Below are 23,527 nucleotides of genomic sequence, written 5' to 3'. Positions count from 1 at the left end.
TGTGAAATTATAACTAACTAATTATTTGTTGTTATTTTATTATTTTTGTGTGAATAATGATATTTTACAAAACAAAGATTGATATTATTTTTCTTTGTGTTTATGGTAGTATTTTTTTTTGTTGGTTATAAGATTGATCAAAAAAATTCTTTTTATAGAGGGTGTTTTTTGTAAAAAAAAAAAAAGACGTAGGTAGACAAAAAAAAATCCAAAAAAAAAAATAAAAAAAAAATAAAAAAAATTTCTTTTTTTTTTATTAGCAAAACAATCTTCCCTGAATATTTTTAGATCAATTTTTAATTGATATTAATCACCTGCTTATTGTATCTTTTTTTCAATCTAACATTCTATATTTAGTGTTTTAATTGTTTTTACTGATTTTTTTAATGATAAAACTAAAATAAAAAATAAAATAAAAAAAGATATTTATTATTTAATTCAAACTTCAATTCAGAATTCTTAAATTATTTGTTTTTATTTTATTTATTAATAAAAATAAGAATTTATTTATTGAGTTGTGGTCGATTGACCAACTGATTTATTAATTTATTAATTTTATTTTTAATTGAAAAAAGAATTTTTGTTTTGTGCCTCAATAAAAAATAATTTGCTAAAAATCTCTTCGTTGGTGTAACCCAAAAATATCATCAAAAACATAAATAATTATAACCTAACCAAATGGTTTTAAAGTCGCGCGCCTATCAATCAACCAATCTATTTTTATTTGTTTGATCGATCAATGTTATATATTAAAAGAATAGAATAAGGATTAATGGATTATAGTGATAGTTTTAATTTGGAATATGGTGGAGGCACTGGTCGTTCAGGAAATAATGAAAACAGTGACGACAGCAATGGTATACCTGTCGATATGGATTTCAGTGGTGGCGGTGGTGGAAACACTTCAACAAACAACGGTGTAGTTGTTGTTTCATCATCGACGACTTCAACGGCGACAGCGGTGGCAGCGGCGACAGTTGTAATGGAAGATGAATATATCTATGAGACAGAGTTTGATGATGACGATGAAGATCTCTTTGATTTCGAGATTGAGCGAGACGATCACATCAATTCCTGTCCGCACATCGGTTGCAAAACCAAGGCTCTCTTTGAAGAGATGCAACAACACATGTTGGAAAACCATCAGGAATGCGTGGCGAGAGCAGCCAACACCAATAATAATAATAACAATAATAATATTAGCCAATGTATTGGTTGTCGTTTAACAAGAGATCATCAAATGCGAGAGAAAATCTATAGTGAAAGAAATTATACTCCAGATCCAAACAGTCATTTCTACACCGACTACAATAGCGAAGAAGAGCAATCATCTTAACCAAACCAAAAAAAAAAAGATATTATACCATTAGCTATTACAAATATATTGCTCACTCATATCAAGCTTTATTTCCATAACAACAAGAAAGTTATCTATTTTCTTGGAAATGGAAAAAAAACCAATCAATCTACTCAAATCAAATTCAGAGATTTTTCACATGTGGCTAGAGAGTATAAGTCTAATTACTCAAAAGGTGTAATCCACAAGTTTTGTATTCAATTCCAATTACCAATTACCAAAATATCAAATAAATTAGATCATTAATAAATAATTAATTATAATCAATTAAATTTAAACAATTGGCTAAATTTATTTAATTTAAAAGTTGTGGAGTCTTATTTTTTATAATTGGTAATATACTTTCTTTAAATAATAGTGGATTTGAATTATTGAAAGTCTTGAAAATATCTTTAATACAATCCTAAATGAAATAGTAAATAAAAATTGATTAGAATAAAGTACAAACTTAACTTTTTTAACTAGTTTGTTATTTATAACTTACAACTAAATTAATATTATAATATGGATCTTCTTTTGCAAGTGGATCAAAGTCATCCTCTAGATTTATATCATCGTCATCACCAATTAAATCAAAATAATCTTCGGCCGGTTCAAATTCACAGTTATCAACATCGAAATCATCGTCGTCATCATCGTATTCTCCGTCGTCATCGTCATATTCTTGGTCGTCTTGGTTTTCGTCACCGTCATCGTTGGACAGTAGTTTCTTATCGATATCGTTGATCTTTTGTTGTTGATCCAGAATCTCCATTTCATAGGTTTCCAAGATGACCATGGTTGCTTTTTGATAGAACGGTGCCTTTGTCCATTTCTCTGGAATAGCGCCACCCGACATAAATGAGTTTCTCGATTGTGAGCGTGTCTTTTTCAGTTGTGGTGGCACCATGAGTGTTCCGTCTACCAGAATCTTGGCGACACGCTCGTCATTCAAACACATGAGTTTGCCCAGTGCGATCGTACTGATATTGGTATCCAAACGATTCTGAATGTCACCGTGGAACTTTGTCCATTCGTTGAGGACACTCTCGAGAACCTGGCGAGTCGAGAGATGGGCAACCACCTCCTCTGGCGAGATCAATACGAGACGCGCAAATATGGTGATGAGCGATTGCTTGAACGATGGTATTTTACATTGCATCAAGATCTGTACGGACAAATCGATAATGAGCATCAGATACTGCTGAATAGCAGCTGCCATGTGAACGATCAACGCCGTTGCAATGGGAGGAGCATTCAGCGCAATAAACTCATCTTTGTTACGAATGTTTGACTCTACGATTTGGAGCATATAGCTCAGCCCCGACACACCACGGTATGTCCATTGTCCAAGTTGTTGGTGACCTCTGACAATAAATATCGGTAGAATGGTAAGAGTTGCAGTGATAAGATTCTTTTCGACTGGTTCCGCAGTGTTCACGTTGGAAAGTAGAATATTGATGAGCGGTGCCAATATTTTATCAAAGATTGGTGCATCAAAGTTGGATTTGCAATTGGAGAGAATCAGATTCAAAAGTGATACTGCGCGATCAGCAACACCAAGGTATGCAGGCTTGTCGAAATTCTCAATCACCAAACAAAGTGTTGGTAGAACATGATCGATAATCGCTGGATAACAGCCTTGCGATTTACAAAGAATCTGGAAGATGTCGTTCATTGCTTCGCATGCCATTGGGTCGTTGGCATACTGTGTCCATGTCTGAAGCAATGGTGGAACGATGATTGGTTCATAGTTGGCGTGATCCACCGAAGTATCGGCGCGAAGTGCCAAAAGAATAGCGTCCAATACTACCAACAAACAATCTTCAGTGACTTTTAGCAGTAGATTTACAGATGCCTGAATGATGGTGGGTATGAATTCCAAGTGACTGGAGAGATTGAATGCTGCCACCGCTTTCATAGCGGCGATTTTGTTTGGCAATGGTTGGTTTGCCTGATGAAGAATATTGACAGAGAGTTTGAGGAACGGCAGCGATATCGACTTGTCGACACCGGAGCTGTAGAGACACGCACAGTGGAGTGCACGTCCCTGGAGAATATCGGAATGTTCGCCAGTCGAGTTGGCGTCGCTGAAGAAGCTGTAGAGACGCTCGAGGAACTGTGCAAAATCGAAATACTTTTTGTTGCCAGCGTTGATGTAGTGAGAAGAAAGGACCGACATGGCGAGCAACGATGCTTCGCTCTGTCGCCAGCTCGAACTGAACGACTGCAACGCCTGATAAACCAATCCCAAGACATCGCCCTTATAGACATCGCCAAGCGATGCCAACAGCCCCGATGCAAGTGAACGTGGAGTATAAGAAGTTTCATCGTCTTGCTCGAGGAATTGTGAGGGATCGGATTGGTAGAGGTCGGCGCTATCGTCCGACATCTGAAGGAATGTCAGAGTGATGCTTATGATCTGTGGTAGTTGTGCTTGGAACATTGCTTTGTTCTTCTTTGATACGATCAACGTGAGGAATTCAATCAGTGAAATAACAACGCTTTCGAATACCGCCGATTCAACATCGAGGTCGGTCAATGTCTTCTCGTAGATCGCCTGTGACTTGACAAACAGCGACCAGATCGGAGAGAGCAAAAGATGCAAACTCGCAGTGACATGCTTACCAAAGCTGTTTTGCATGAGTGTGATTGTATCGATTACTATTGGATTGATGGCGCTGTCCGGCGATGAAGAAGAGAGAATCTTGACAAACAACTCAATCCAAGTGGCAATGGTCGGTGCCAACAACTTTGAGAAATCGCCAACCATCGTATTGTAATTGAGAATCGATTTATAGATTTCCACAGCAGTACAATGAATCTCTAGAGAATAGCTACTTTCATTTCCGAAACTCCTTAGAATGTTCTGTAGCACTGGGAATAGCATTACTATTATCTGTCGGGTCTGCGACAGATCCAAATAACTGGGATCACAGAGAATCTTCAAAGTCGAGAGTGCACCCGACAACAAATTGGCATTCGACGACAACGGTGGTATCAAACACTTTAACAGATCATCCAATAGAGTTGGCCATTGATTTGGCCATTCCGTAGCACCTATTCTACCAATACACATTGCCTAGTTAGAATCAGAATTATAATACAAAAGAGTTGGTTAGTCAGAACAAAGTTTGTATTGTATTGAATTGTTTATCATTCCCCACCTATTCAAACTTACAATTGCAGTTCTTATCTTTGAGGATGGATCGGATATAGATGGCGTCAACAATGATTTGATTTGTTCTTTCTCTTGTGGCGAATTCATTTCATGCCAATGTTCTTTGATAAACTTTTTCAAGACGATCAAAGATAGCTGTCTGATATCGATGTTGGCATTGTTATTGGTTGCCAACTGACACAACATCAACCCATAGAATGGCATCGTAGTTGACAACTCTGTCAACTTTTGTTCTGCCAACTTGTGTAGATCCGGTGACAGTAAACCATTCAAACATTCTAACAATATCGTTTCATTTGTTTGTTGTTGTTGTGACATTATCTTATCTCAAACTTCTATATCTATAATCTATCTTTTCTTATCTATATACTTTTATATAAAAATATATATTATCTATAAATATTTATTTGAAGATAACAATTTTTAGATTTTTATTTTTTAAAAAAATAAATTTGTCGTTTTTCGCTTCAAACAAAATTTCATTTAAATCTTTGTTCAAACACACACACACACAACCATCCCACAGTAACGTTGATTTTTTTCAGTTTTTTGTGATTCCTCTGTTTTCACTTCTGTTGTTGTTTTTTTTAATTAATTAAAATGAGTCATTACATTTGCATTGATTAATTTAGGATTTAGTATAGTATTTAGTTAATATAAACTTATTGTATATTTATTATTTTTTATTTTATTTTATATTTATTTTATAAATATTTATAAATATTTTATTATTTCTTTTTATTTTATTTAGTTTTTTTATAGATAGATAGATAGATTAAAGATAAATAAATGAATTATGAAATGCATGAATAAAATATTTATAGGTTTTGGTATAGGAATATTGGTTTTCTATTTCTATTTGTATAATTATATGTTCTTTTGTTCTTGGAAATGGAGTATGGATGGATATAGTGCGCAGATCGTTATGCTGGGAGATCCACAGATGGAAGGATCACATCGCATCTGGCGCGAAGGCAGAAAAGGTGAATATAATATATGGTTCAACGACAACTACTTCAAGCATATCGTCGCGAATATCAACTACTATTTGTCGCCATCGCATGTTTTGGTGTTGGGCGATCTCTTCTCATCGCAGTACATCGACGACACCGAGTTTGCGCTGCGTGTGTCGCGCTACCAAAACATCTTTTCCGCGCTGACGCCAGAGCGCACCACACTGATAAACATCACCGGCAATCACGATATTGGCTACGGCAACGAAGCAAACACCCGGCGAGTGGAACGCTTCGAAGAGGTGTTTGGAAAGGTCAATTCAAAGTGGTATATCGCCGGACATATCGTTGCGGTGGTTAACTCTATCAACTTGGATCCAACGTCGAAGGAGCAGTCGCTGTACGACGATGCATGGCGATTCCTCCGGCAGCTCGCCGAAGAAGGCAATTCCACGGGAACGCCAATCATCATCGCGACGCACATCCCTCTGTACAAAGACCTCGGTGACGCACACACCAACCGCACCTATGTGCCCAACGTGCCGGCGCCATACCACGCGACGCCACTCTGCATCGAGCAATTTGCAATCAAGCACGTTGCACATCACACCGGTGAATCGATGATTCGCGAGCAAAGCATGCTCACCAAAGAAACAACACAATACATTCTCGATGAAATCAAACCAATCTATGTATTCAATGGTCATGATCATGATGGATGTATATATAAACATAATAATCATACAATAGAGTAGGTAATAGTAGTTACTATTAGTTAGATTGTTAGATTGTTATGATATTAATATTATCTATCTATCTATCTAAATATTTAGATATACAATTAGATCAATGATGGGAGAGTTTGGTGGATATTCAGCATTATTTGAAATTAGAAAACCAAATCCAGATATTGAGAATTTCGAATACAGTTTCAAGATTTGTCCTTTCATTCAGACTAAATTCATTAATATATCGTTTGGAGTTACAGGTGGATGGTTAGTTCTATTCATTATTTATAATTTAATACTATCATTCATTAGATGTTATCATAATCAATTCAAAAAATCGTCATCATCTTCATCATCATCAAATCAGAAATATAAAAAAGATTAAAACAATAATGTTATTTAATTAATGATGATTTTAAGATCATCTAATCAGAAAATCCAATAATCATATAATCACATCAAAACTTTCAACTACATACACAATTATTAATTTTGTTTACTTAATAACTGTTCTATCTATAAACTAGTTGTTACTAGCTCTAGTTTTTTAAGTTTCATTTTTTAATAAATATATACAAACTAACATTTGGATTATCATGATAAGCAGCAAAAGATAAAATATCAGATGCTAAAATCAAAGAGATCAATACAAAGTTAAACATAGTGCAATATGAAAATTTTTTTTTACTATTGAGTGAGTAACAGTCAAATGGCTATATAACAACAAATCACTCTGAGAAATATCTAGTCTAAATGATAAAAAAAACAATCTAAGAGTAGTACACTAAATTGATCTTTATTTGGTTCAGTTGCGACAACACCATCAAATCTGTTGTCGCTGTTGTTGGATGGTGCTGTTGTTGTAGTCACTAGTACAGATATATCAGTGGTTGTGGTTGAAGGAGTACCAGTTGTTGGAGTTCCAGTGGTCGGAGTTCTAGTTATCGGAATTCCAGTTGTTGGAAGTGTTGTAGTTCCAGTTGGAATCCCTGTTGTTGGAGTTCCAGTTGTTGGAGCTCCAGTTGTTGGTGTTCTAGTAGTCATACCAGTTGTCGGAGTTCCAGTTGTTGGTGCTCCAGTTGTTGAAATTGGAGATATTTCAGAGATCTTTTGAAGCGAACTACATTCCAACTAAAAACTTTGGGAAGAATCTATCTCTTTTATTTGAGTAGAGAATTTCATGCAATTGTTTTTTTGTATTGAAATTAGCTCTCAAAAGATTCACAGAGATATCTTTTGCATGTTGATAAGAAACCCCAGAGTCTGTGAATAGTTTGATGATATCTTGTTCAAGTAATTTGATATATTGTTTTTTTTTTTTTTTTTTTTTATTAGAATAGACAAACTCACACTCTAATAGATATATTTATGTGAATTATACAACCAATTTCTTTGTTTAACAATCAACAATCTAAATACCATGAATCCAACTCTCACAGTTCCCATTCACAAACCATTTTACAAATAAAAAATTACAATTTCCTATCTAATACGCCTAACCTTTTTTTTTTTTGACACTTACCAAATATTTGATGTTATAATAAATTAGTTTGGGGATACAATGATTTATTTTTGATTGTTTTGTATGTGAGGGTTATTGTTGTTGTTGTTGCTATAGATTATTTGCTTTTTGTTGTTGTTCTTCTTCTTGATATTCACGTTCTTCATCCTCGAGCATCTTTTGCTGATCGATGAACCATTGAGGTAGTCGGTTCGGTAGAGTTACCAAGTCGACATCGAATAACTCTATAAACTGTTCGTTAACATAACGAGTGTTGTTCTGACCTGTAAAACTCTGATACTCCACCAGGATCGACGTCAAGTTCCAATTCTGAAGTCGACGCAGACAGCCCACCAGTACACCGGTCTGATTGATACCACTGGTACAAGTAATCATCAGCGGATAGTAATCATAGTTCAACACGATCTCCAGTGTCTCCTTGATCAACTCCTCCGTAACCGGTTTCCAAGATGCATCGGCTTTCCATGCTTTCAAACCAAGATGTATCTAATATTTAATAATAGTAATAAAAAACAAAGAGTCAGTCAGTCAGTCAGTCTACATCGATAATCATATATATATATATATATATTAATTAATAACAATAATAGTTAATCATTGTAGCTTACCAGATTAATATTATTCTCTTCTAAAAAAGTGGTAACAGCTTTAATTGGTACTTCGGGTGATAATTGTACAACGGTTTTCAAACCCAATAGTTTGATGAATGGGAAATTGATAGGATATAGTGAGTTTGTACGATAAAGCTGTGGTTCGACAATGCCAAACACTGCCGGTGGTGATAAAACAGGTGGTCCTTGCTGTAAAAGAATTATTTTATTTGCTTGTGACAATTGCATTTGCTGTTGTTGCTGTTGTAAACTGCTACTATTCGTATTAGATTTTCCATTTATAGAAGATGGTGGTGTTGATGTTGGTGTAGTAAGTTTGCTTATATTAGAATTTGTATTGGTTGTTGTTGTTGTTGCTGTCGAAGTTGGTGTTGTTGTTTGTGTATTCTTTTTATTTGTTTGTTGTTGCTGTTGTTTAGTTGGTGTAATTGTCGTTGCTGGTGTGGTTGTTATTGTTGTTGTTGTTGTTTGTGTATTACTATTATTATTATTGTTATTATTATTACTACTATTATTATTACTATTTACAGTATTATTTTCATTATTAATATGATGTAATGTTTCATTACTATTAATCTCAATGTTCATTATACTCTTTTATTTCTTTAATTATTTTCGTTTCTTTTACTTATTATAAGTAGTATTTTGATTAATAAATATATAAATGATATAAATAAATTAATAAAAATGAAAAAAAAAAAAAAAAAAACTGAGAGACCTTTTTTTTCATTAATTATCCAACCACCCACACACACCACTTTAGATCTTCACTCAAGTCAAACTTTATTACTATTTATTTGTTGTATTGGACAGCATCTTAAGTCTATTACTATTATTGACGAAACATTTGATTTGATTAGGATTGATATTACTTAGAATAATAGAAGGCCGAGTTTTAACTATTATTATTTTCGATTAAATTTTTTTTGAAGGTAGATGTCAAAGTTTTTAAAATTTCTACAATCAAAATTAATAAGTATGTAATAAGCTGAAGAGTGTAGAATTGAATTCAAAGTTTAATTTTTACTAACTTTTTTTATTTATTTAAATGCAATCGCAAACAATCAACATTTCGTAGAACAACAATAAATGGACATCAATGAAAAATGTCTTAAACGCTGAAGATCAATCTACATGACCTAAGATGCTGTCCTATACAATATATAATAGAATCTAATAAATAAATTTTTATAACTAAATTAAACTATAATTGATTATAATTCAATTAATAATTTTGCCTAAAAATCTAAAAAAAGTTAATCAAGTTTCAAAATATTGATTAAATAAATCAAGTAGATTTTTAGAAATATTTATCAATATTTGTAGATAATGTTGTTTTTTGTTGTTGGACGCAATAAAGAGATTATTCTATTTGTCACTAAAAAGGTCCGAAATGTAAAAAAAAACCACACCTTTTTTCGGATATTCCCAGATTCGTGCAAAGAATAAAAAAAAAAAAAATACAAAAAAATGAAAAATTAAAAAAAAAAATTAAATTGAATTTTAAAAACGTATAATGAAATCATTCTATTCCGTGTTTAAAATAGTCCACTACTGTTGTCATTGATTTCAGATAGTTTTCATATTCATAATCATTCAAAAAAAAAAAAAAAAAAAAGATATATAAATAGAGAGAATAGAATAGATATATTTCTAGAAAATAAATAATTTATATATATAATGTCAATCATTAATCAATTAACTGCAATTTCACCAATCGATGGTAGATACTGGGATAAATGTAGTTCAATGAGTGACTACTTCTCAGAGTACAGTTTAATTAAATATAGAGTTTTGGTGGAGATTGAATATTTCATAAAGTTGACGACTGTCGCCGACATCAAGCCTTTGGTGGCACTCAATACCGAGCAACAACATGTCGCCCTCCGAAAGATCTACCAGGAATTCAACGAAGCCGATGCCATCAAGATTAAGAATATCGAGAAGGTTACCAATCACGACATCAAGGCCGTAGAGTATTTCATCAAGGAGAAGATGACTGCCGCGCCATTCAACTACTCCGACGCCATCACCGAGTTCATCCACTTTGGACTGACATCGCAAGACGTCAATAACACCGCCATTCCTCTGTCCATAGTAAAGGCAATCGACGAGGTTATCGTGCCACAACTCAACAGCTGTGCCGTCCAGCCACTCCAAGCACTGGCCAGCTCGACCCGCACCGTGCCAATGCTGGCACACACCCACGGTCAGCCCGCCACTCCAACCACCGTCGGCAAGGAATTCATGGTGTTCCTCGAACGTCTTCAGAACCAGATTGCATTGCTCGAGCAATGTCCACATACCACCAAGTTTGGTGGTGCCACCGGTAACTTGAACGCGCACTACGTCGCCTATCCCAACGTCGACTGGATCGCGTTTGGCGAGAGTTTCGTCGCTTCCCTCCATCCAAAGTTGAAGCGTTCGCGTTTCACCACTCAAATCGAACACTACGACAACTTGGCTGCGCTATTCGACGGTCTCAAGCGTATCAACACCATCTTGATCGACTTGTGTCGTGACATCTGGACATACATCTCCATGGAGTACTTTGGACAGCGCGTTATCAAGGGTGAAGTCGGTTCCTCCACCATGCCACACAAAGTCAATCCAATCGATTTCGAGAATGCTGAGGGTAACATGGGTGTCGCCAATGCACTGTACGAGCATCTCGCCGCCAAGCTGCCAATCTCGCGTTTGCAACGTGACTTGACAGACTCGACCGTGTTGCGTACCGTCGGTGTGCCATTGGCACACTCGTTGCTCGCATTCAAGTCGCTGCAACGTGGTCTTGGCAAGTTGGTGCTCAACGAGCAACCACTGCACCACGATCTCGATCAAAACTGGGCAGTCATCTCCGAGGCTATTCAAACCATTTTGCGTCGTGAAGGTTATCCAAAGCCATACGAAGCACTCAAGGAACTCACACGTGTCTCTGGTTCCAAGAAAATCTCACAACAAGACATCCACAACTTTATCGATACCCTTCAAGTTTCAGATCAAGTCAAACAAGAACTTAAAGTTATTACACCATTCAATTATTTAGGTTTCATTCCAGAGTTTTAAAAATTGTTACTACACTACAAAAGTAACATAACAACAAAATATCATAAGTTCAACATCCACCCTTCAACCAAACAACCAAAAAACCATCAATCATATCGACGATCAAAAACAACAAAATCTTTGTTTTGTGAATAATAACAACAACATAACAATCGAATTCGATCGTATGAATTACAAAGTATTATAATAGTTAGTACCTTCAAAACTGAAAACATTGTATTTATATTGGATAAAATAAAAATACTGTTTTATTTATTTAGTATTTGTTGTTATTCTAGTTATCTTTTATTTCTAATTAAAACAGTAATGCTGCTGATGCTACTGCTGCATCAATATTCGGAATTGATTATAAATCTTGTTTTGGATCTCATCAAAATCTAATAAAAATAAAAGTTAATCAAAGTCCGAAATCTAAAGTTGTTGTTTTTATTCTAAAACATTTCATTGTAACTCTGAGTTCAATCCATTTCAACCCATCGATTGTGTCTGTTTTACCTTTTTAAAGTATATGTTTGCCACCCCGCCAAACAAAATTCCACAATTTAACCCAAAAGTATAAAAAAAAGCCATAAAAAAATGGGGATGATAACTGACTTCTTGAACTAATAACTTCCCAAAAAAAAAAAAAAACAAAGTTTATTATTAAAAAGTTAACAGTAAACAATGTGAAAAGATCTTTGATCATACTTACTAGTTAGTGTCACATAATCAATAAAAACAGTGTAGACAAAAATATTGATGTTTGCTGATTGTTTTGCAAACATTGGTAAGAAAAAAAATGAACAATGTAATGTTGATGATTAATCAGTTATTTTGATGGTGCTGATATTTAAATATAAATTTGAAACAAGTTCAATTGGGCAAAGAGGCTTCTATCCGATGCTATCATCTATTATTATTATTATTTAAACTTAATTTCATAGCACAATGAAATAAAACAGTTATTTAACATCTTTTATCATTTGTATTTTACTTTTATATATATTATTTATTTTATTTATTTATTTATTTATTTATTAATTATTCAAAAATGAATAATAACAATACCCAATTTGTACCATATAAACCTTTACCTCAACTACCACCAAAGAGGCAACCACCACTACCACCACAACAACAACAAAAACAACTTCCTAAACAAGATATATCTAATACTATAATAGTTGAAAAACAACCTATTAAATATTCTAGTAATAATGGTCAAACATCACAGCCTATTAATAATAACAATAATCAATCATTATTTCAAATGTATAGAAAGCCAAATGTAACATTACCACCAACACCAACACCAACTCCACAACCACTACAAATATCTCCTGACACTTCAAGTAATAATAATAGTCTTTTACAAGACAATGGTAAAAGCGATACCTCCAATAAACATAATAATAATAGTGGAAATGGCTGGAAATTTGCAAATACACCAGTCAATAGAGTTAGAGCTGCTTCCAACTTACCTGCACCTATTCATTATCAATCACCAATAATAACTCTAAACTCATCATCGTCGTCGTCGTCTTCACCTTCAAATTCTCTTAAATCGTCGCCCTCTTCACCGACACTTCCTAAACGGGTACTACAAAAACCATTACCAATAACACCTATCACACCCATCAAGTCATTTCTCAATAATAATCCAAATTATACTCACATGGAACTACCACAACACTCAAGACTGAAACAAACTCAACAACAACATCAGCAATCATCGTCTCTTCCATCGAATTCCATACTTTCACAAATGGCAGCATCAAAATTCAATAACCAAATTCAAACAACCACTAACAACAACCACCATCAAATTAATAATAATGATTTATCATCATCACCACTACAACAAAATAATAATAATAATAACTATAATAATAATTATGGCAATAACAGTAATTTAGCAGTAACAAACTCTTTGACTTCTTTGACCAATAATATCAATAGTTATAGTAATAACGGTATCAATACCAATGTGCAACTTATTCCTTTAACAACAACTGTATCACCAACATCAACATTGACAAGCTCAAATCTTCATTCTCAAACGTCAACTACAAATAGTAGCAACAGCAACAACAATTCACCCCAACTATCACCACTACAGTCGCCTACAAGCCCGAGAAAGCAAACACTCATTGGAAAATTTAAAGGATTTATTAATACCCCAATTAATAATAATACTAATATCAATGTAAGTTGTAACTAACTTCAGATAAAATATAAAATAACAATAATACAAATATATCTATATTTTATTATTAATATGGAGAAAAAATGGGAAATAGTTTGAGAATATAATTATTGCACTTCAATTTTAATGTCGCTTTACAACAAACAAAACAAACAAAACAACAAAATAGATATATATATATTTAGAATAATTCTATTTATATATATTTATAGATATAAATATTTCATCATTTTTGAACTTATTATCTATTATATCTATGTATCTTTTTATATCGATACCAATATTTATTTATTTGTGTATACATCCAAAGCACACACAGTGAACCTAAATAGGTTGGTTATTATTGTTAATTTTTAAACTAATTGAAAAAGATATACAATCACAATAACTTCACACACACACAACCACAATCAACTACAACAATCTAAATAACACCAAGCTTTCATTAATTAATTCACACACACACTTACTCACACAAACACACTTATCAAAAAAAAAAAAAAAACTTAAGTTTGTTGCTATTCATTCACTTGCCTGTTGGAATAAAATGATCAACCATATACTGAAAATACATACTCTAACACTCGTGTTAAATAGCTATTGGTGATGTTGATATTATAATCAAAACAAATATAGATATATGTATGTTGATGTGTAAGTGAGTGTGTATGTGTATGTGTATGTACAATTCTTTTCTATTCAATTTTTTTTTATTTTTATTTTATTATTTATAGCACCAAAAATTGGTTCTTCAAATTTCTATTTCACCTCTCACTTTAATCCAGCTTTCATCACCCACTGGTTACTTTCATTAAAAATTCTGAAGAACCATTGTGGTTGTGGCTGTTTGTTTCCTATTTTTAAACACCTAATATCACCAATAAAAACACCACCTAAGCAAGATAGAGACACTCAACATTAACTCACTCACTCACTCATGTTTTGAGTGAAAGGTGGAGTTATAGTGAAGAGGTGGTGTGGCCACTTTAAAAAAAAAAAAGCAAGCAATTAATGAATAGTGATTGTGTGGTTGTTTTATATGTTGTGTTTTGGACTAAATAGAGTGTGCTCTCTTTAATCTGATCGATATCTATTATAGTTGATTGATTTCAACCCTAAAAAAACAAAAACAAAAACAAAAAACTAAAGTAAAGCAATAGGAAACTAACTAACAGCCACCAATATTATTTTCTTCAAATTATATTACCATTTTTATTCATTTTTTTATTAAATGGAAATTTATTAATATTTAACAACAAAATTTCTTAAATTTAAATAGGACTATATTGTTTCATCTTCAGCAAATCTAAATAACACAACATCATCGTCAATAGCAACAACAACAAATAATAATAGTAATAATAATAATAATAACTATAATTCAGATTCCAATAATCAGTCAGGTGATATCTCGAATAGTATCAATAGCAATTATTACATAATGACTAAAGAGAAAAAGATATCTAGTGAGGATATTATAAAGATTTTCGATTTGCCCAAGAATGAAGTGATTCTATCTGAGCATCCATGTGCTTATCGAAAAAAGGTTTCGAAAGCTGGAAAATTATATATAACCACCTCATACTTTTGTTTTTATAGTTTAATTTTTAATAGTGAAATTAAAGTAAGTAACAAGTAAAATTATTCAAATTTTAAATATATTTATTCTAATCATTTAATTTCCAGGAACACCAAGCATTTAAAGATATAAAGAATATTAAAAAAGTAACATCAATTATATTAGGTAGTTCAATCGAGATTTCAACTAAAGATTTTAAAGTAAGTTTAAATTTAACATAAAAAAATTAATTAATAACTAACTAATTAATTTGTTGTTTTCCAAAAAAAACAAAATAGTATGTATTTGGATTATTTGATAGTACTGATTCAGCATATTGGGCATTGATGAAACAGTTTAGTCATTATCAATCATTGTCTGAAGTCAAACCAATTGCATTCCTTACAAAGAGACTATCACTACATAATATATTTAGTATTAGTAATGACTTTGGAAATGAAGATCAAAATAATAATGCTCCTCCTGTTGGAAAATCAAGGAAAACCAAATCAATAATTATCAATGAGTCTGAGAAGAACAATGAAGGAAGAGTTAGATTCACATCTATGTCTGCCATTCAAAAGGATGGCGCTGTTGTCCCTTTGGAGTCGAATCTCATGAGAACCAGAAGTGGATCATTGCCATCCTATGCAACCACCAAAAGAAAGAAGATCAAAGAGAGTTTCTCACAATTGATACAAACTATAAATAAGAGACAATCACCTCCACCCATACCCGATTTCCAACAACAGTTTAATAAAGATGATAATAATAGTTATTCAACCGAGAATAATAATAATAATAATAATAATACTAGTTCGACTACAACAACAACTACAACCTCTACTTTAAAATCAACATCAACTACAAAAACAAACGATTCCTCTTTCTCTCCAGTTTTTGAAGAAAATGGAGCATCTTCTACATCACCAAAGAATACTGTTAGTAACAATATTCTTGAACAACTCACTATTAAATCTACTGGATCATCAGTTGACAATGGTGAAACCAAGTCAATTTCCCCACCAATTCAAAGAATGAAACTAAAGAACAGGTCGATTACATTTGGTTGTGATTTAAACAAAGACTTTAAAATGGATGAAAGATCAATAATCACAAAAGAGAAGGAGAAGGAAAAGGAAATTTCAACTCCTTCTAATTCAACCTCCAATCAAAGTTCGACACCAACAGCCAATTCACCACCAAGAGATCTTAGAGACAGATCCAATTCAATTTTCAACATTATGAAGAATCGTAAGAAGATAACAAAGAACAAGGAATCGGAAGACAAGCTAAGTCAAATGCTCATCTCCAGAAGAAGCAAATACGATGCAGCTCAACTCTATCTAAACGAGGATGTAATCGGTATTCCAATTGAACAGTTGAGAATCGATGACACTGGTTGTCCATTGTTTGCCTCGATGCTGTTCAATCACTTGGAATCATTGGTCACCGAGACCAACCAAGCTAACACCATTACCATACAATCAATTTATCTTTCTCACATTTTCGGAAATCCAACCAGACTGAGCAACAACGGATCAAATGGAACTGGATCGGCAGCAACCCCCAATGGAAATGGAAATACTCAACTCTTTGTTGAAGAGATAACTGAAGATCAAATGGAAATGGAGTTGGAAAACAACAACTGTTCTCAGTCTGCTAATGGACTATCCAGCTCTTCAGCCCTAAAGAATAGAAACGGGGCGTTGGAGAGATTGTTAATTAGAACAAAACGTGGCAAGGAAGATGTCTATAAAGAGTTGGGTAGTTCACCGAGAGTGATCGGCGAGCTATTGAAACACTTTTTAAGATCATTACCACAGCCATTGATGCCAGAGCAACTTCTCACTTGTCTAGAGGTAGAAGACCACCAATACAAAATCTCAATGATTCGTTCGCTAATCTACTCACAACAGCAAGCCGCTTGGACATTATTTAGAATGATGATTTGTCACTTTGTAAAGTTGGCAGATCAATATTCCAGTTGCTATCGTAGCTCCATCCTAACACCGGATCTCAACTCACTGGCATCCAGTTCTTCGTCAGTGAATAACATTGGATTGTACCTTTCCAAACAAGAGATCTATGAATACATCTCAACCATTTTCGGTCCATTGATTATTGGTACTGAAAACGATGAGTTGAACAGCACCAGCACCAACTCATCCACTCCAGACAATAACAATTCTCCGTCCAACTATAAGAAATCGATCGATACTCTACTGTTCATTCTATTGAATCATTTGGATTTCATTTGTGATTCCATCAATGGTGTTCAATATGGTATCAAGAAAGGTAAACAAATTGTAAAGTCAGCCCCGATCGATCAACTGATTATCAAGTTGACAGATGTCCATTATCGTGACGACACTCTTCTGGACACATTCAATCTGACACACGAAGACTACTTTATAAGTAGTACTGAATATGTTGAGCGACTCTTTGACCTGTACAACAAGTCGACCGAGCAAAAGTGTATTGATTCACCATGGAGATTGGCAGTTCGTGAACGTATCCTCTATTTGATTCGTAAGCTAATGGAATCAAAACAGCGATCCTACTGGCAAGCAACCGACCCAGTTGGTTCCAAACTTCTACTCTCGATTCGTCAGTTGATTAGCGATAATCTCAAACTCAGAATCTCTTCATACGAAGAAAACAAACAATTACTTCAACTCGATGAATATTGTAAACAACAAACGGACTTTTCAACCATTATCTTTAATAGCAATAGCAATAGCAACAGTAGTAATAAATCGACAACAACAACACCCAATTCATCAGCACCATCAACTCCAACACTATCATCAACTAGTAGCAGTGTAAATACAAGTCCAGTGAGTGCCAGTCCAAAGAAATCAAAGAACGACTTTATATTGGCTGCAACCAGAACAATGCCAACCAGAAAGTTTACAGTTGTCGACAGTGATTCCGCCGAAGTTTCCATTCAAATCGCTCTGTTGGACGAGCAGACGTTCAGTGCTCTACACGTATCAGAGTTGTTGCTCAATAGATTTGCCAAACCAGCTGAATCACCTTGTTTCCAGGCAATGGTGGCATCTTTCAATCGATGGAGTTCTTGGGTTGGCTCGGAAGTGGTGGGTGCCACCAGTTCATCGGCAAGAGCCGCGCTATTCGAGAGATTCATTGAGATCGCATCTAACCTGCTGGAACTCAACGATTTCCACGGTAGCTATGCAATAACTATGGGATTGCAACACTATGCCATCAGAAGACTCACACTCTCTTGGGAGAAAGTCAGTCGCAAATCGATGTCCTCCTATCAATCGTTGCAACGACTGTTTGCCACCGATGCCAATCACAAAGCCTATCGTGAACGTCTTCACAGCGCCAAATCACCATTAGTCCCATACATTGGTATCTATTCAAAGGATCTATTTGCCGTTGGTGATGCATCTCCCACCACACTTAAAGATAACAACTATAACGACAATAACAATAATAGCTATAGCAATGTAACTATACTCAACCTTGATAAGATGAGACAGATTCAATCGATATTACATCTATTACAATCTTATCGACAAAGTAGCTATCCAATGAAGTCTGTATCGACCTTACAAAACAAGATATTGGATCGCCAAATTTTGAATGATGATGAAATGTATGAAAAATCTCTTTTGTTGGAACCAAGACAACAACAATGATCAATAAATAAAAAATATGTATAATATTTCAAAAAACTAGTTTTTTCTAGATATGTTATTTTCATATGACAAAGATGATTTAATGTTTTTTATTGTTTTTTTCAATAGTCAAATTAATATTTACTATTTATTCTAAACTATTTTTTATTTCTAGATCATTGCTGTTGTCTAGGCTCTTCAAGAAAATTAAAAAATAAAAAATTTTGATACTATAAAAAAGATAAAAAAATTAAGATGTATTAAAATATTCTATTTATTCATTTGTTTTAATTTATTTGACATTCTTTTTTTCTCTTTTGTCAAAATATTTCTTTTATAAAGATATAATGAAACTGATACAATAATTGCAACACCTAAAACAGAACCAATTACAATTCCAACAATTTTCCTCCATTGATTATTGTCTCCTGATTTAACACCACATTTTGAATTATCGCTTTCAGTGTCAATGATAATACTGAAATCTGGATCAATGATCACTTGATTCTCATAAAATGGAACCATCATTCCAACTTTACTGTTGAGAATATCACTTTGATTTCCTCCACCATCCAATAATGTGTTTGTAATAGCTGTTGATCTAGAATCAACCAAAGCTCTATTCAAGAATCTACAATAGAAACTTTGATCGGAAACTATGATTTTAACCCATTGAATATCATTCTTTCTTGGTGATGTCTGTTTCTCGATACATCCATCTTTGTTCATTTCTACAACCTCTACCTCAATGACCACTTGCAATATATTAAGTGGTGAATCAAATATGTATCTATCCATAATGACACTATATTTGATGGATCCAGGTGTCATTGTACTGTTCAATCCTGCAAATTCAACATTTCTAGTTTCACCAAACCATTGTACAACAACTGTGATATTGGTGTCAATCTCTCCAACTCGTGTGGTATAATTGTATTGTAGGAATTTATCTGATGCAATCGATATAATACCTTTCCAATCAGCCAACTTGTATTGTTTGAAAATTTCACCACTCGGTTTCAATTCATTGATGATTTCTATCTTTATAATACCTGTCAGTAGCACGTTGGAGTTATTGGTGGTGGTGGTTGGTGATTTTGGATCAACATTTGGAGGTGGCTGAGGAATGAATTTTGATTGGCAAGATGGTCCTGACCATCCTTCATTACATTGACATAATGCATCTACACACTTTCCATTTCCACCACACTTTGGATCACCACATGTGGTCTCTGGAGGGATTGTAGGTTGTTGTTCATTCGAACCTAAAATGACCAGAACGTTTGAGTATCCTAATTTACTTTGAACAATAATTTTCACAGCATTTGAAGCATTCATTGTGAATGAAAATATCGAATCGCTAAAGAAATTCACTTGGAATGGTTGATATTGACCGTTTTCATATGAAACAAATCCTTTAAAATTTGATTGATTTCCAAATTTCTGACCGTAAATAAATATTTCTCCACCATTTCTATCGATAAAACTATTTGATTCAAGAATTGGAACTATAATGAAATTGATTGTATTTGTTAATATTATTTTTTTAAAACAATTTTGTAAAAAAAAACAAAAGATAATATTACTTACTGAATGAATAAATAAATTGAAGATAACCAAGTGTAGAATTGAAACACATTCCATTGTTTGTACAAACAGATGAGATTCTTAAACTCCAAAACGATGGAATTGTATATCCATAAGGAATTTCAATTGTTTTTGTAAACATTACTGTTGATAAATTATAAGCTTGAACATTATCAATTTGAAAACTTAAAGTTTTTCCAAAGAATAAAGATGATACTATTGGATACTTTTGATAATCTATTCCACTAATATTACTTCTGAACAAACCACTGACGGTCAACTGTCTCTTCAAAGGGTTTGGATCTCCAACATCAATAACATTTGGTGAAAAGTTCAAAGATAGAACTTCTGGTACATTATAATCAGTGGATTCATCTATATTTAAATATTGTTAATATTTGTTATACTTTATATAAATTTTTTTAATATTTACGTGGATTTAAAAATATTATTGAAGGATTATCCACTGCATTAATCATTAACGGATTGAAAAGAGGAGTTTTCGATCCAATCATATTGCTAGCTATATTTCCAGAGGAATCAACAAGTTCCATATATAAAAGGTCAAACCTTTGAGTTGTTGTGAATGATGTTACAGGAAAATCTACTAAGAATACATTGGAACCAACTAACATGTTTGTATTACTAATTGATATATTGAATTGATAATTATTGACATTGGTTTGAACTATAAAAGTTCCATTTACAAAGTAATTAGGAGAGTCTTCAATAGTAACTTTCCAACCAATATAATTAATTCCAGAGAAAAATGTATGTGGATTTGGTTGAGCAAGTTCTATTGATAAGATCATTGGAGGTAGTTGGTCACAATTAAAGGTTTGAACAGAGAATGACTTGTAATCCAAATATGAGATTTGGCTAGATGTGAAATAATATGACATTGGTAATGTAACAACGATTTCTCTTGATGCCAAGTTTGCAGGTACTGTAATTGGTACTTGGTAATGAAGACCTGTTGTGTTCCAAAAACCTTTGAAAATCTGTGTTCTATTTTCAAATTCAAAGTAACTGAAATCAACAATGATAAATGGTTCTATATTTGGATCTGAATTCGAAAAATTAAATCTTAATATATTTCCACTGACAACATCGAAATCCTCAAAAGCCAATTGTATACTATCAAATTTAATTGGTTGTGGTGCCGTTGGTGTTGGTACTGTCTGTGTTGGTGTTGGTGATGGTGTATATGTTGTATCGACCAAAGGATAATCAAAAGTAAACATTGTGATATTTTTCATATTAGTTTCACCATCTATAAATATTTGATAAGCAAATTAGATATTATTTAGTGATTTTTAAAATTTATTATATTTTTAACTTACATATGGATGGATATTTTGGTAATAATTGTTGATTTGTTGAAAAATCAATTTCACTTCTCCATTGTACAATATTACCAAGGATATCTTTAATACTTAATACATAGACAGTATCTGTGATTGAAGTATAGTTTAAAACCTTCTCATAAACACCAATTTGAGAATCACCCTGTACCAAATCATGATATCCAATTGATACTCCATTTGAAAATTCTATAGAAACACATCCATCTGGATCAATAACTTTCATTTGAATTAAAAAAGAATAGGAATTTACTTTTTTAAATTGAATAAATTCTACCAATGCTGGATGGGTCTCTATACAAAATAAATAAAAATATATTAATATTTGAACAATATATAAATTCTCTTATATTTCATATTTTACCTAAAATTGGAAAATTATTTCCGCCTATAGTTTAATAAAAATATTAATATTTGTTATAAATTATTGTTTTTAATATTAATTATAATATTTACTTGGTTTAATTGTATAATAATCGGTGTTAAAAATTGAAGTACTATCTGAAATATCAAAAAATCCAAAGGAAACATTTGTAGGGGAAGCCACAATACTTGGTTTGTAAATACCCAAGACCTTTGCCCTCTGTTGATAATTTCCAGTTACCACTTTTGCATTTGATAATATTTCTATATAATTTGTTGGTTGATACGACAATGTTGATAGTGGATTCAAATTTGTTATAGATCCAAACCAATATGTATAAGCATTGTCATATACCTCTTGGGTAGAAGGATATGTAGAGTAGGCTCCCATAGCAACACCAGCACCTAATTATAAAGAATTAATAAATAGATATTCAAAATATAATTATTTTTTATACTTACTTGGAAAGTATGAAGCAGGTATATCAATATTTACTGTTCCAGAAGAATTATAACCAGAAAGTTTAACAGTAAGAGTACTTGTACTCAAAGTATTACAACCTCCAGAAGTTGTAGGTGATATATCCACATAATAGATTCCATCTTCACCTGGTATCCTCGTCATCATTGTCAAAGAGTAATAACATCCTGTCATAGTAATAAGATCGCATTTTACAGGATATGCTTTGGTCTTATATTTTGTTGGAACATAGAGTGTCAAATGATTGGAATTTGGATATCTCATAAACTTAGGTGATCCAACTTCTAAATCAGGTGGAACTAAAATGAAACGTATATAAAGGTATAGATAAGTAAGTGTTAAAAAGAAGAAGTAGATAACTAATTAAATTGAAATAACCATATAATTCATACCATCGATTTGGAAATTAAATAGAAAATTATTAGTAAAGTTACCATTCTTAATAAAAAAATAAATAGGTTGGACTGTAGCGTTATATCGTAATTGTAGTAAACCAAAGCAAGAATGTAGATATCTGTTTTGTTCTTGTTTTTGCAAATTGGAGCATACAAAGTTGTAATTCGTAATAATATAATTTGCTGTTGGATCTGGTGTTCTTAATAAGATTGTAACTCTCTGTGTTGATCCTGCGAAATCGAAACTATCTTCTATATATTTAAATTCAACAATCTCTTGTTGACCTAGGTTTGTTTAATTTTAATCGAAAACAAAATAAATTCAATAAAATAAAAATAAAAATAAAAATCAATATTCAAAAGTAATTTAAATGAATAGTAGTATTATCTAATCTTACAACTGACAACTGTGAAAATCGAAGTAATAAATAATAATAGGAGTAATATATAATTCATTTTTATTTGATTTAAGTGAGATGATTACTGTTTGACAAAATTTTAAGTTTGTAAATTTTAATAAAAACGTGTTTAGATCTTTTCGGATCCG

The 23,527-nt window shown here is 32.9% G+C and overlaps 7 protein-coding genes across 7 annotated transcripts; 4 read left to right on the top strand and 3 right to left on the bottom strand.

Moving 5' to 3' along the window:
• Positions 1-772: 772 nt before the first annotated feature.
• On the top strand, positions 773-1,336 carry PPL_11838 (uncharacterized protein; the record flags this gene model as incomplete). Its single annotated transcript, XM_020582585.1, has 1 exon — positions 773-1,336. The coding sequence occupies one exon, from the start codon at positions 773-775 to the stop codon at positions 1,334-1,336; it is 564 nt and encodes a 187-aa protein (XP_020426939.1).
• A 316-nt stretch (positions 1,337-1,652) lies between these two features.
• cnrP (importin 9) lies at positions 1,653-4,835 on the bottom strand (the record flags this gene model as incomplete). The annotated part of the gene is made up of 4 exons (XM_020582584.1): positions 1,653-1,760; positions 1,842-2,425; positions 2,669-3,896; positions 4,518-4,835. The coding sequence occupies 4 exons, from the start codon at positions 4,833-4,835 to the stop codon at positions 1,653-1,655; spliced, it is 2,238 nt and encodes a 745-aa protein (XP_020426938.1).
• A 678-nt stretch (positions 4,836-5,513) lies between these two features.
• Positions 5,514-6,583, top strand: PPL_11836 (uncharacterized protein; the record flags this gene model as incomplete). The annotated part of the gene is made up of 3 exons (XM_020582583.1): positions 5,514-5,798; positions 6,064-6,221; positions 6,304-6,583. 3 exons carry the CDS (start codon positions 5,514-5,516, stop codon positions 6,581-6,583), a joined length of 723 nt encoding a protein of 240 aa, XP_020426937.1.
• A 138-nt stretch (positions 6,584-6,721) lies between these two features.
• Positions 6,722-8,919, bottom strand: PPL_11835 (uncharacterized protein; the record flags this gene model as incomplete). Its single annotated transcript, XM_020582582.1, has 7 exons — positions 6,722-6,737; positions 6,775-6,826; positions 6,966-7,329; positions 7,826-7,978; positions 8,001-8,078; positions 8,174-8,206; positions 8,329-8,919. The coding sequence occupies 7 exons, from the start codon at positions 8,917-8,919 to the stop codon at positions 6,722-6,724; spliced, it is 1,287 nt and encodes a 428-aa protein (XP_020426936.1).
• A 1,092-nt stretch (positions 8,920-10,011) lies between these two features.
• purB (adenylosuccinate lyase) lies at positions 10,012-11,397 on the top strand (the record flags this gene model as incomplete). Its single annotated transcript, XM_020582581.1, has 1 exon — positions 10,012-11,397. One exon carries the CDS (start codon positions 10,012-10,014, stop codon positions 11,395-11,397), a length of 1,386 nt encoding a protein of 461 aa, XP_020426935.1.
• A 1,030-nt stretch (positions 11,398-12,427) lies between these two features.
• On the top strand, positions 12,428-18,811 carry gflD (RasGEF domain-containing protein; the record flags this gene model as incomplete). The annotated part of the gene is made up of 4 exons (XM_020582580.1): positions 12,428-13,582; positions 14,862-15,206; positions 15,269-15,361; positions 15,440-18,811. The coding sequence occupies 4 exons, from the start codon at positions 12,428-12,430 to the stop codon at positions 18,809-18,811; spliced, it is 4,965 nt and encodes a 1,654-aa protein (XP_020426934.1).
• A 249-nt stretch (positions 18,812-19,060) lies between these two features.
• PPL_11832 (calcium-binding EGF-like domain-containing protein) lies at positions 19,061-23,436 on the bottom strand (the record flags this gene model as incomplete). The annotated part of the gene is made up of 10 exons (XM_020582579.1): positions 19,061-20,298; positions 20,381-20,752; positions 20,811-21,650; positions 21,721-22,035; positions 22,106-22,129; positions 22,198-22,509; positions 22,567-22,944; positions 22,978-23,023; positions 23,135-23,265; positions 23,379-23,436. 10 exons carry the CDS (start codon positions 23,434-23,436, stop codon positions 19,061-19,063), a joined length of 3,714 nt encoding a protein of 1,237 aa, XP_020426933.1.
• Between the last annotated feature and the right edge of the window lie 91 nt (positions 23,437-23,527).

Source organism: Heterostelium album, assembly GCF_000004825.1.
Source record: "Heterostelium album PN500 unplaced genomic scaffold PPL_contig26, whole genome shotgun sequence".
NCBI classification, from domain to species: domain Eukaryota; phylum Evosea; class Eumycetozoa; order Acytosteliales; family Acytosteliaceae; genus Heterostelium; species Heterostelium album.
Note: the sequence above shows the minus strand (reverse complement) of the source record. Positions and strands in the feature narration are given on the sequence as shown.